At 40.8% G+C, this 14057-nt stretch overlaps 1 protein-coding gene across 5 annotated transcripts in view; it reads right to left on the bottom strand.

The window, feature by feature from the left end:
- LOC149918151 (uncharacterized) overlaps window positions 1–13619 on the bottom strand; it is a 34640-nt gene extending 21021 nt beyond the window's left edge. For 4 of the 5 annotated variants that reach the window (XR_016466410.1, XM_090140079.1, XM_090140077.1 and 1 more), the window contains exons 1-3: window positions 13313–13619; window positions 12701–12788; window positions 2909–3043 (exon numbers count right to left, since the gene is read on the bottom strand). Coding sequence is in view for 3 of the 5 variants with exons in the window: in XM_090140079.1 (XP_089996205.1) it covers window positions 2909–3043; window positions 12701–12786 (221 nt within the window). In the remaining 2 variants the exon portion in view is untranslated. Of the gene's footprint in view, window positions 1–2908; window positions 3044–10116; window positions 10204–12700; window positions 12789–13312 lie in introns of those variants that run through there. The other variant, XR_016466411.1, reaches the window with a different exon arrangement.
- Window positions 13620–14057: the final 438 nt, after the last annotated feature.

The following is a 14057-nucleotide window of genomic DNA, read 5'->3' as shown; positions in this document are numbered from 1 at the left end:
AGAGCCCGGCCTGCCTCCAGGCCCAGCTTACATCTGGGAGCTGATCCCATTGCCAGCACTCAGTCACAGTAACTCACCCCATCCATGGCTCAGCTCAACCCTCCAGCTTATTCACTTTATTCTGCAGACACTGCTTTCAAGGAGTTTAGAGCAGTGACTCATTAGATATATCCCCAGGCAGGTTAGTTATTGTTATTCTAAAGTAATAAAAACATAATACTGTATTTGCTCCCTAAGATACAGTTAGAGACTGCACTAAGACCTTATTTCTCAATGACACAGACAGGTCATCTTCACCAATCATCCACTTTTTTTGTATTTTAGTGACCTGTTTTGGGCATTGAATGGCTCTGAGTAGGGCAGCATCTCCAGCAGGACTGCTTTCCTCCAGTACAAGCCAAAGCAGGACAAACAACAAAGAGCTTTAGGGCTGGGTTCAGGCACATGAGTGTTGGTGTCCCCTCTGCCACAGAGGGAGAAGTTTGCTGTGGGCAGGAATCCTCACACTGCCAATGTGTAGATGGCATCACCAGCTCACATCTCCAATAGCAATTCACAGAAGGCTGTAAAGAGGTTTGGAAGAATTTGCTCTGAATTTATGATCTTCTCTCAAAAGATGTCTGCCCTAAGATGTGCCCAGTGGGCTTACAACAGCAGAGCCTCAGCAGGGCATACAACTGCACTGCTATGGACTCCTAGCCCTTTGGGTCACCACAAGCACATCTCTGAGCCTGGCAGCTTCCGAGAGCTGCAACATACTCACATGGGCTTCAGCAAGGCCTCAACACACTTTAACATCAGCACAAGGTATCATCAGGCAACAATGGTCCTAGCCTTGTTTATGCATCTGCATACTTTTTGTACCAAAGGGGACAGAAAAAGCAAAACTCCTTCATTTTTGGCATCCAGCCCAACACTACTTGGACACTGCATCATTGGGAATCCCCAGTATCTACAGATATTCAGAGATTGACTATCCAGGTGGGAGAGAAAGGATAGATCTACTCCATGGGAACAGAGAGAAACTGCAGCATATCTTTCCTGCTCCTTCTTAGATGTTTACTCAGACACTTTTCCTTCTTTCACCAGACACAAGACAGGGAAAGAATTTCTACAATACAAGATAATACCTACTACATAAAAGTACTGTTCCTCTAATTAGCAGAGATATTCAAGGGAGTGAGTAGAGGAAAGCTTTTTTTTCCTGCCTTATTCTACTGTAAAGATATGCTATCATTTAGAACAGCACTTAATTAAATACTAGAAATGAGGACACTTTGGAATTGAATAATTCTTTTCTCTAGCAATTCTTCCTAGTTTTCAAATATTGGTCATGAAAAAGAAAAAATCTAGCCTTGTCATAGTCATCTGGTACTTAATTGGTTTTTTATTTTGCTCTATATTAAACCATGAACTTTGAGGAAAAAATTAATTCATTGCTCTCCAGCGTGAACAGCTCACAATGAGTAATTGTGCAGAAAAAGAAAACAGCTCAAAGTCTTTATACAGCCCAACATCTGATCTCAGCATCATCTATCATCCTTTACAAAACTCCAACTGACACAGGATGTACATCTTTCCTACGATAGCATTATAAGGCAAACTGAAGATAGGATTTTCAAAGACACTTGCTTCCTGCTGTTCTCTTTCTTGATTCCCATTGAAGCCACTGCTAAAGTCTTTTCTTCCCAGAGACCAAGGCAAGCCAAACACATCCACATACATGAAAATCAATAAATACATGTTCATAACACAATCAGGATGTTAGGCTCATGGTCTGGAGACCTAAAGGTCATTTGGACCAACCCAATTCACTGGGCTTACTCCTCCCTTCAAGTTGTCTCTTTAGCCCACAGCAAACCTTTTCTCATAGTGCTGTTTGCTGCCTTTCTCTCCTTTTGGATTTGTCTCAGTGTAGAGGACTATGGAAGAGGCAGTTAGGGCCACCAACAGCAGGAGAAAGAAGTAATGGACTGCTTTGGGCTGCATAGGGTACTGCCAGCTTCTAATAGTGAGGGCTTGGCAACGCATGAGGCAATTCCTGCACTTTCTTCGACATCATGAACCAAATTTGCCAAAAAGCTGTAACAGAACTTGTAACAGAACCAGTGGAAACTACAGCAGGGCTTAATACATTTCTGGTACATCAGAAAAATGTGCAGTAGGGGATGAAGAACAAGAAAAGGAGAGGGGAGAACAGGGCTCAGAAGGAAACTACAGAATCGATGGAGACATAACACACAAGGAGACCGCAATCTTTTCATTAGCACTCAATAAGAGCAGTTTCAAACACATGAAACCTTTGCAGAGCCTTTTGCTGCACCATCTGTTTTGTCCAGCTAAATTCTCATATTAATCATCTTTATTCCTTGCAAGTAATTCCCTTAGGAAAAATCTACAGAGAATGTTTAATACCCAGTATCTTCTGCCTTATACACCTGATAGTGCAAACAGAAAAATGGTGCTAAGTTGCAGTACAGTTTCCTCTCATCTCTATAAATCCCACCATTATTAGCAGCAGACATGGGCATTGCATTTGCTGTAACATCACAGCGTGTCCACTGCAATGTATCAAACTTGTCACATCTCTCCAGAGACCTTACGTCAGAAGATTAAGGAAAAGAGCAGACATACTTACAACCAGTCTAAAGAGAATAAGTATGTAAATGAACAGACGGTGTCCATGAAAGTGCTCAGCTGCTCTCCCATTAGCTACAGCAACGTGTATGGGCCCATACACTAAGATTTACCAATCAGCTTAGAGAAGCGTCAGCCAGTTGATGATCCAGAGCTGATATCTCCTGAGAAGAGATGCTGGCAAACCCCTGCCAAAGCCTATCTAATCTACATGAGTTGTCAGAAGAGCAGCTGCACTAGCCCATTAACCACTTCATTTACACAAATGTACCTTACTGGGATATTGGCTACTGCATCAGACCCTGGTGCAAGAACATCACAGGAATGTTGTCCATTGTACCCACTGTGCTCCAAGGGTGGTAACTTCCAGAGGCTGCTACATCCCAAAGCCACCAGGTCTTCTCCACTACAAAAAAAAGGCAAGAACAACCGTTTCAACTCACACATGCCTTATCAGAGCTATGCCAGGCCTGGTTTACATGGGACAGAGCCATATGAAAGTTAAGCACAGCTGAATTTTCTATCCGAAACCAAAACAGATAATTACCACTGCAAAACTACTTTTTGCAAGCTTAACACACTCCATCCAGGCAACTGCTTTAATCTGTACTGACCAGTGACTCTGCAGTGAATTAGCTTACTTCTTGAGATGGATGCCAGCCTAACTTGACTCATGCCTTCACTGGCAACCCAATGAAGCATAAATAGGACGTCTAGGGTTTTCAGAAACTCATTCCTGTGTAATTGGTTTCCATAATGACTCACACACAGAGTCACCAAATATGGGAAAGCTTCCCAGTTGGATTTGCTCAGAGTACATACAGTTTTTCACCTGTAACGAATAACAAGAACAACAAAAAAAGCTTACCCTTCACCTCCCCCCAGTGTTCTCCTTCTCTGTTTTTTTTCCTGAATTAACCATGGAGAGAAAAAGGGGAATCTGGCTGAGTGCCATGGTTAAAGGATAGAAATCACATGTGGAAAGAGCAGGGACATGCCAAAATGCCATATGGAGAGTAAACAAGCTGTAGTGACCTTCTCAGGATCTATCAAATATTCATGGAAAGAAAGCTCATGGGGATACAACACTACTAATAATGAACCCACTATCATCTTGGCAAGCTCCAATGCTGCCTGCCTCTCACACACCAGATGCCTGCCAGCTCTCCAGTTTGGGCCAGACCTAAACTTAGCTGCCTGGTGTGCTGCAGCCCCTCAAGCTAATGCTTGAGACTAAAGGCAAACAGAGAGGGGGCAACGTTGCTGGAGATTTCTTTACCTCTAGGACTTTTATATAGAAGAAAGTGGCTTCAAGAATGATTCCAAAGGTGGATGAAGAGAATGGAGACATTTAGGGACACCTGGCAACCTGTGTGTGGACTACATTAAATTACAAGATTGAGGAGAGTGTCTTGCAACACCACTGTAAAATCTTTTACACTGTACCTTGAAGAAAAAAAAAAAAAGACCTTGTTTTTTTCTTTTTAAGCCTGTAAAGCATGCTCAATGAGTACTTTCTAGGGATCAGAGAAGGCATGTGTTACCAAATTACTGACCTTGAACATGAAAGAAGTCATCTTATTAGAAGCCAGCCATTCAGTTGTAGCAAGTTCCACTTCTTGAAGGATGACAGCCTTGAGTTTTCACTGTGCAACACTTTTCAAAAGAAAAATAGGATCTCCAAAACACATAACCGAAAGACTAAACTACAGAAGATGAGATAATTCTTCCAAAGGACAATGATCTATTCAAAAGTAACCAGGATATGGTGGATGGAAATGAATCAAATCAGATTGACATGAATACTTAGGAAAGTTAAACACGCGTAAGCCTTAGCATCAGTGCCTTCAGCTTTAATCTCTTAAGAAGAAAGGTAAAAATGACAATGTTGTCATTGTTTGAAAGACAGCAGCAATATCTTGATTTCAGTATTCTCTGCTTCTCTTTGAACTGTTTTCCTTTCTCCTTCAAATTTAACAGGTGTTTTAAAGAGATGTTACTGCCTGGAGGTGAGATGGAAAATAGAAGACGACTTGTATAAAGACAGAGGGCAAAAATAACTGGACAACGTATATAGAAACCATCCGGTCCTCAATAAAAACAGATTTAGATGCTCTAAAAAAAGAGAAACGAGCTTAAATGTTACAGAAAGCAGTTTAGATTGTTTACGCTAAGTATCTGAAGATGAACTTTAAAGCTACTTGAAATATATACTTTTATTTATCTTTACTTAGTAGAAATGTAATTTTAACCACTTGCCTTATGCTTAACACATTCATTCAGCATACATGGACCTACTTCTAATATCCCAGACTTTTGAACAAAATCCAGCTGCTAAAAAATAAACAAGCAAAAATAAACAATGAAAAAACTCCACCAATCAAGCACACAGAAAAAAAAAAAAAAAAAAAAAACAACAAACAACAAACAAAAAGCAACAGAGAAAGAGATAAAAGCAGAAAAGATATTTTCCTTACTTTCCTGCAAAGTTGATCCAACAAAGTTGTATTTGTGAGTAATTTACATGTGGAGAAACTGGCATTAAAGTGTGGGGAAACAATGATGGAGGCTAAAGAGAATTCAAAGCAAAAACTGTTCTGAACTACCAGGGAAGGAAGGCTTGAGGTGGCAGAGAAAAGATGTCAAGATGATAGGAATGGATTGGGATGCATGATGTATCAGGAACGAACAGAAAGATGAGAGCAAGCAAGTAACTGTAGAAAAAGGTAGTGTAATAACACAATATTGTTGACCATGATGCTATTTCAACCCTCTCTCATAATTCAGGCAGTTCTCCTCCTTGCAAGCAAGCACATGCACTGAGACCTGCAAGCATGAATCCACCCCACACACCTTAGCTGACAAACAACATCCACATCAGCAGTCGTCTTTCTCTTTGGGCCAGGACATCTGCAATTCTGGAGGAAGCGTCTTTCTATAGTTCCTTATTTTGTCCTGCCCTCACATACGAAGGGATCCTGAGTGCCATGCTGTACACCATCTGGCCTCTGGGAATAGGGCTCACTTTGGTTTCAAGTACAATCCATCCTTCCATTCACTTTGGTATTCTTTGCTCAATGTCACAGCAAGAACAGCTTCCTGATTACCTTGCTACATGTTTATAATTAATTTCTCTCAGGAGGATTACAGCCAATATTATTACCAAATGCATTTCCTTAGTATTGAATCAGCATTGGTTCCAAAAAATACATACAATTTATTTTCTCCCCAGGGAGTAGGTATTTGTAAGCAGCAGATTACTGACATGCTGCAACCAGAAAGCAAAACATATTAGCAATTAATACAACATAGTGAATGAAAGCCTGCTCACTGCAGAAATCTCTCAATGGCAGCAACTCAGCAGTGCCCTTGTCATGAAACCTGCCTCAGGACCCAAAATACCAACCACAATTAAGATTAAGAACGGGGAATTTAAACTCTCTGTGACAAAGACTATCCTTTTATTTTGTCTCTGAATGGCACTTAGCAGACAGGGGTTCTGTCCTGCAACACAGCCATTCTCTGAAAGGAGTAGAGGAGTATTAAATACTCAGTAGCCCACAAACCCACTTCACTGATGTGTACCAAAAGCACCTTTGCCAGCACAGGGCAAGCCTTAATGTCATAGCAAAACGTTCTCTCCCCTTATGTCTCAACACTGAGCTCTCCTTCACCTGTAGCACCCACGCAAGCAAGACCAAACCCCTACTCACAGGTGATTTGAAGATCGATTTTTAATTGCCAGTGTAGGTGTGACCTCAGTTGCTACTCTGACAAAAAACTTGAGATGTTGTACAAGAAAAACTCCTTTCACTGAGAAACCACCAGTGAGGGCTTTCATCCCTTTCCAATCACACCTGGTCAGTAGGGCTGAAAAGGTCCATCCCTCTCTCTTATTTACTCATCAGCGCCAAAATAATTTGCAAGTGTTGGTAAAACATTTTGCAAATCACAGGAGAGAGAGAGCGAGAGAGAGAGACAAGGAAGGAAGGAAAGTTTGAAAAGTGTGATTTTCCTTCTCCTGCTGTAGCTTTTACAGTTGTTCTAAAGGGCAGGGCCAGTGGTAATTGGTGCATAGGGGAAGCCTGAGCATTGCTGAGATCTCACCCCCAGATACCCTGGTTGATACAGCATTCCAGCTTTTATTTAAGGATGGCATTTCTACCTACAAAGATCACTCAAATAACATAAACTACTGACCTGGAGTCCTCAAGGGGCTGAAATAACCATGCTAAGAGAGATAGGAACATTTTATCCCCCTCCAACATAATGACAAGTTTTTAAAATATAATTAACAACTTTAAAGTGTCACAGCCTTAACGTTTTCACTACCATTTGCTTAAGCAAAACATCCAACTCCCACGCCTGCAATCTATGCTTGCCCCATTACCCCTCGATGCACCATACATTTGAAAGGATGACATGTTACAATTAAGTTTGCAAGTCCAGACCACAAAAAAAAAAGCGCTTAGACGACATGGGTAAGTGAGCTATTCTCCTCCAAATTAGACCAACAGGGCTGATGATGGTAATACCAATTAAAAAAAGCAACACTGAAACCCTTCCCTGACCCCAAAGCCCACATTGCTTCATGCTCTCTTTCTCTTGATAGCTATGAATTGGAATCTGGAGCTCAGCAAAATCTAAGTCCCTCTACATAAAAAAAAAAAAAAAATGTGGTAATGGAAGCTCCATGAAATACCATAAGTACAACAATCCAGCTTTTGTTACGTGGTGTTGGCTACCACCAAATTATGGCTATTAAACCATGAGATCTTGACCAAACTTCTAGCTTTTGGTCTTAATTGTGAGTGTACTTGCTGGAAGACATCACTGCGTGCAAGACTTCAACTTCATTGCTCATCTCCTTTGAGTTATTGGCCAGATGGACCTGTGGTCTGTCTCAAAAGGGCTATACTATTCCAGATATGCATGACAAAAATCACTAGGCCGCTGATGTAACTTGAAGTATTTTGCCAAAATGCTTCAAAGAATTTTTTGTTGTTTTTGCTTTTTTTTAGTGAGCAGAACAGATTTTCCAATTCATTATGTCTTGGGTTACAGCACATGCATTCACTTCCTAATAACAAGTAATGCTTGCAGCTTAGCAGAAATGTACAAATGTAAATGTTTTTCATAGTATAACCTCCAAAGCAGAAGGAACTCAGAAGTCTGAAGAACAATTTAAACAGAAACAGATTCGTTAATAAACAATTTGGCTGCTTATTTGAAAGCCTTAGCAAGATGAAATTCTGGGTTGTTTGTTAAGGCAGAGCAAGAAGGTTTTGCTTGTTTTTATCCATAACAGTAGCTCTGAATACATCCCTGCAGCACAGCAAATTTAGAACTTGGATGTGACGCTGTAAACTGCTGGTGTTTGAAATGGTGAGCTGGTCCTCAGGGAATTGAGGGAACAGGACAAGAATGACACAATTACAGAAAGAACGTTTAGGGTTCTCTGCATCTTTTGTCTTTGATGTTAACAGTTTGGAGTGATGTGTTTTACTTTCCTTTCTGCACTGAAAAAGCAAATTCCCGGCTGGGAGTACTCCAAATCCTGATTCTTCCTAGCTCCTGATTATGCTTGTAGCATACCTAGTTGAATGTAGAAACGTGGAGGGGAATCCCTATGGGGAATGCAGGTTTGCAATAGTTAACTCTGGTCTCTACTTCCCAAGTGATATGCTTTTTCTGCATCAGGTTCCTCTGACTTGGACGGATCAAAATTTTTTTTGTTCTTCCCCCCGTAGCAAGAAGTTATGAGGCCAGGAGAATTAGCTATTTTTCAGGTATCGCAGGGAGGAGGAACATGTTCATTCTTGTTGTCACAAAGTCCAACCTCATCAATGTTCAGGTTGTAACACTCGGTTTATTCACACTCGTGAGATTACATTCCTCCATGCATTCACTGGGAGTGGCATAGTATTGTATGAATTTGTAGATTCTTCCATATACTAGCATCTAAAACTTGTTGCTATTAACCTCAGCTTCAATAAGCAAATGAGTAAAAACTCAGCATACTAAAGATAGAGGGACCTGGATCAGTTACAACCTATGTAACGAGCATGTAAATTACCCCACATAGCCCTATTGCATAGTCGTAGCTGCATAATCTGATTGCTGGAGTCCAATTATTTTAGATACTTCCAGCAATCAATGGAGATTCATCCCCATAAACCTGTATGACCTCTTTTCTCATTGAGGCATGATTACACACAAAATAGTCCTCCATTAACCTTTGACTTCGATAGAAATTAGCGATGGGATCAGACATGCAGATGGAAAGTTGCCAAGCAGCCTCAAAAATCCATTGGCAGAATGAACCCAATACTGTGGCCCTTTTAAGGAGCAAAAATTCACCTGACAAGGTGGATATTAAAAGATAAAAGAGACTTTATTGATCTTTCATTTCTTACTACCATACTATTGTTAATTGCAAATGTCACAAGGAAAAGTATTCAGAGTAAGCAAAGTTTTTCAATATTAACCTCAATAAGTGAATTAAGTAGCAATACTTTGCATAAAATTAGAGATCACTAATGGGTCAAAAAATGCCATTCATTATTGCTCTGGGCAATCAAGACTCTCAAATCATAGACCTCTGCAACTTACTGCAAGCCTGCTAATTGCTACCCATTACTGCAATAATCAGACTGACCCCAGGGATAAGCAATACCAAAATCCTATTGGATTTCAGTGGCACTGGGGCAGCAGCCTCCACCAACAGGCCCATGTTTGAAAAGCCCAGCCAGCAACTCATCCTACATGCTTGAACAGTGCAAAGCAATTTAAACTACTTCAAGAAGAGCAAGGGGTTAAAGGCATCCTGAGACTATCCTACTGGAATCATGATAAATCTGGAGCAGTGTTAATTAACAACCACAAGAGAGTCCTTTCCTATTAGCAGTAAAAAACATCCATGACTAGTCACAGGCTGCATTTCACGAGTAAACGATTAACTGATATTGAGAGTTTCCAAGTTAACCTCTGAATAATTCCTTAGTATTGCAATGCTCAGACAAAACTCAGAATAATTCTCTTCCTACAGAGACAGGCATCAAGAACAGCTGCACAGGAGATAGTGAAATAAAACTGAGAAGATGGGGAAGATATGAAGTCTGGAATAGCACACATAATCCTTGCCCCTACTTTAGTAGGACTTGCTTTTACATCATGCAGAATTTGTCACGCTTGGTTCAAAGATCCAGCAACGCCAGGAGGCAGTCTCAACAAAAACCAGCAACAAAAGCTTTGAAAGAAGGCAGAAACACCCAGAATCTATGAAAGCATAAATAAATAGCTGTAATTCCCCAAACAAAGAGGAAAGCGAAATCTGCTACAATATACTGCAATACAAGAAGTTACCAATGCATCATCCTACTAGTTCCTGGGTTAACAGTGCTAAACACTAACTTGCCTGTACTCTCTGAGGAGTACCACAGAGCCTAGGGCTATCTGCAGTGCAAGCATGCTACTCACCTTAGCGGAAGATAAACTCTGATCAATAGTTACTGAAAACAACTGATGCTGCTACAGCAGCACTTGTAATGGTTGAAGTTCTCTCCCAGTGCTTTTGTCTTTATAGCCATGAAGGAGGTGAAGGAAAAACAAGTGGATTTTATAATTAGCTTAGTGGTGACATCTGGAGAAGAACTTACGCGGCACACCTGGGGTGAGTCTGGATTGATTTTGTGCTTGGCTTGTCTATCAGAGAGAGATGAAAACTGTCAATGTGTGTTCCAGTGAGTTTCAAATTTTGAAGATACCTATAAACAGTGACGTATTATGACACAAAATTAATAACATCAGCTGTATGAAGTCAAACCATATGAAAAATGCTAACATCTAAATTAAAGATATATATATATATAACAGCAGGCACTTCATATTTGAGCACATCTCTTAAATTTTGGTTTGAGCTACAAATAAAATTACTTTCTTTATCTTGAACGTGGACAGAATCCTTAAACTTCTGCCCCCAAATCATTTTGACAGCTCACAGATATGCCACGAGCTTGCTTTGTCCTTTCTTCAACACCCTGCCTGAGCATCACCCCTGTGCTCTGAAGCAATGGAGATCTATCATTCCTTCATTGCACAGATGGACATGAACTAGTCATCTGCTGTCAGGCAGCAATTCCTTCCACTGTACTTCACTTTCAGAGATTCAAAAGCCTACCCACCTCCTTACTTCACCTTTTCATCATAGCAACTTGTGAGCTTGGAGTCAGTTTGCACCGTGTGTCCTAAGAGCCAACACCTGACTACTTCCATCTGCTACTTGCAGCAGTGAGCCTACAAAGAGCACTGTTGCTGTGTTCTAACCAATGATTCTGAGCTCCTGAAACAATGGTCTGAGACCACTGGAAGTCTGGGACACATCCTGGAATAGTTCGTACCATCTCCAAGTGGACAGGAAAGAGGAAGATAACAAATCTCTGCCAGATCAGCAATACACTAAGCTTTTCCTCTGTGTCCTTTTAATTCAGCAGATATGTTGCTTCCTTGAAGCTCTTGGTTAAAGCATGGAATTCTATGCTTAAAACACACATGCCCATGTTGTACTTGCAGCCTTTCTTAATAAAATTAGTGATGCTACTGACCTCAAAAATCACATCTAGAATTTCCTTCCTAGCAGGATTTTCAAAAGACAGTGGGATAATAATACTGGAATTCTGCTGTGAAATAATTGTACGTTTTATATCCTTTATCTTACTCTGGCACTGATCTTGTAGCTTCAATATATTGAAGTTCTCTGCAATTTGATGACATGAATGGATAAGCACCATTTCTATCCAGCTCCAGCCAGCTTGATCATTCAGCTTGTGAGCCAACGGCAACCTACATTTGCGACAGCCATTGGTGGGCTTTGGTTTTGGAGTTATTCTTGCCGACGTTCAGAAAAGGTTTTGTTCCTTACAGGCATTTCAGTGAGCCATCTGGGAAATCAAAGAGCTGCTTTACATCTCTCAGTGCTGTTTTGGGTATGTGACTAACTCCCCTATTAATTTCTTATCTCCAGTGTCCCAGTTTCATCTCCCACTATTAAGTTGTTTCCCTGTCAGTCACTTGTGATTTAAAGAAAAAGAAAACACTTTCAAAGTAATATTTGCTCTTTTGAGATCAACCCTTTTATGATGGATCAAGTGGGGAAAGCAAGCACACAACGGCAGGAAGTATCAAGGGAAGAAGAGCTAAAAGAGCATGTTAAAAAGAAGTTGCTTATGTCATTCATTCATTTCATATCTAACTTCTTTTCCAACAGGCAATCACACCATACTAGAGATTGGCAAAATTCTCATTAGGTAGCATAGCTCCTCAAAACAAACCCTGTGCAGGGTGGACATGACTCACAGAGGACTGCAAGGCAGCGCGAAACATGTTGGCGCAAGAGGATGCTTTGTAACACGTGTAGAAGTGCATGTAGAAATTATGACAAAAGCATATACTGAAACCCTTACCGAGTTATCTATTCCTTCTCCCCAAAATTGCTGAGAAGTATGATAAATCCCTTCTGTGATAAATCCCTCCTGTGAAATCTGTGTTCCTTCCTCCCCACCTGCAGTGTCTGTAACGGTCTCTCTCCTATGCTCCCAATTCCTTGCTGCTTCTCTTGGAAAGGATAGCAGTTCATCCCATGCGGGAAAGAACAAAGATGCCTTAGAAATCTGTTCTTTCACACATACTTGTGATATTTTATTTCTCCCAGTTCTGCATGTTTGTTTGCATTTTGCAGCTTTCAACAATTTCAGAGGGCTGCATTCATAGTTTATTTTTATCTTGTTTCCATGGCTCATAAAGAAAGGCACAGTATCTCATCCTCCCAGGTAACACAGAAACAATTTTTTAATGCATTTTGCTTTAAAAAAAATGCTTTGTTCTTTCCTTACCCTTCATCCCACAGCCCAGCAGTAGTGCGTAGGCAATCAGACACAAGGATGGGGCAGCAGTGCCCAAGATTTACACTTCTCATTCTGAGATCACTGCAGCCTCTGATGCTGCGCAAAAGTGATGAACAGACCCAACTTAACTATGTTATGTCACCCACAGTTTGGCTCCTTACCCATCTTTATTGGCTTGCCTCCTTCCAGTCCCCATCGGCGTGGCTATACAAGGGCACTGACTGAAGGGGTCATTCTGAATTTGCATCACTGCAAGGGAAAAGAGAATCAGACTCAAAATCCAAAAGGTGCCATGCTCTCTTCGAGAATGTATTAAGTGCAAAGCAATTTTATTAGCAAGTCAGTCACAAGAGTCTAACCGGTTTCCCTTTAAGTAGTTGTTTTAGTATGTTTTGGCCTATCTAAATATGTCACATAATTAGGAGAGTTGATCAACTGAAGTGCAGGCACAGGTGTTTCTGCTTGTTATTATCTATGCTGCATGACATTTAGATCAGAAACAGCAAATACCTGTGCAGTGCAGCTTGCAACAGATCCAGCCTCATCATGGAGGAAAACATTCATCTCAAAAACAATGCACAAGAGCTGTGCCACCCTCTGCAGCATCCACTGCTGCCACAGGGACTCAATACCTCAAGGAAGACCCTTACATCTCTCCCAGTATATGGACAAAACCAGATGCAACTATTTATTTCTGTATGTTAGAAATTTGTTTCTTGGGTCTTTTCCCTGTAAACCTTCAAGGGAGTCAATCCACCCCTTGCTGTGATTACCTCCTGGTCCACCTCATTTGGGAATAACTGCACCTTTGCTCATGAGGTTGTAGAAATGCCACTGCTGTGCCTTCCCACCACTTCCAGAGGGTTGCATCCCAGACCACTTGGCCCCACCAGTTTCTTCTGCTTTCTTCTTAGCTTCTGGTGCTACAAAGAAACAGGGCTTCCCTTGAGAACAGAGACAGAATTGCCCTTTATACTGCATTGTAATAGTGATCCCGAAATTAAAAAGCAGAATCTATTTACATTCTAATCCCAACAGAGTGGAACGTCATGCAGTTTCCTCTGACTTGGTATTTTTTAAATCCCCAAAGAAATTCCATTTAATCTTATGAAGCAATACTAAGTCATGGCTCACGACCACTGACTCAAAGATGTAAACTAAGGTCCCTTAAACCTGCTAATAGGGAAAAGCAGGTGCAAGAAGTGAGACCACTGTTGGAAATATTTTCCAATAATTTAATTTACTCGTTTATTCAATGACTCCCATTCATGCCCATGAGTTAATTCCCATTTGCTGATGCCCTTTTCTGGAGTGGAAAAACTCAGGTTCCAAAATTTTGTTTTATTTGTATAAATGCAGAGAATATTCCAAGTAGCACTTGAGGTCTCCAATAACTGCATGTAACCCTTTTAGTGGGATTTGTATTAGTTCCACAGAGGTTACATTACACCATGGCACTAAACAGTTCAAACGACAACTGTGAAAAAGATCACAATCACAAAAAGAAGCTGTTGAGTG

The sequence above is a fragment of the Phasianus colchicus genome, chromosome 4, assembly GCF_987193195.1.
Source record: "Phasianus colchicus chromosome 4, bPhaCol1.hap1.1, whole genome shotgun sequence".
Classification (NCBI taxonomy): Eukaryota; Metazoa; Chordata; class Aves; order Galliformes; family Phasianidae; genus Phasianus; species Phasianus colchicus.
The sequence above is the reverse complement of the archived record's forward strand: the minus strand, read 5'-3'. Positions and strand labels throughout refer to the sequence as shown.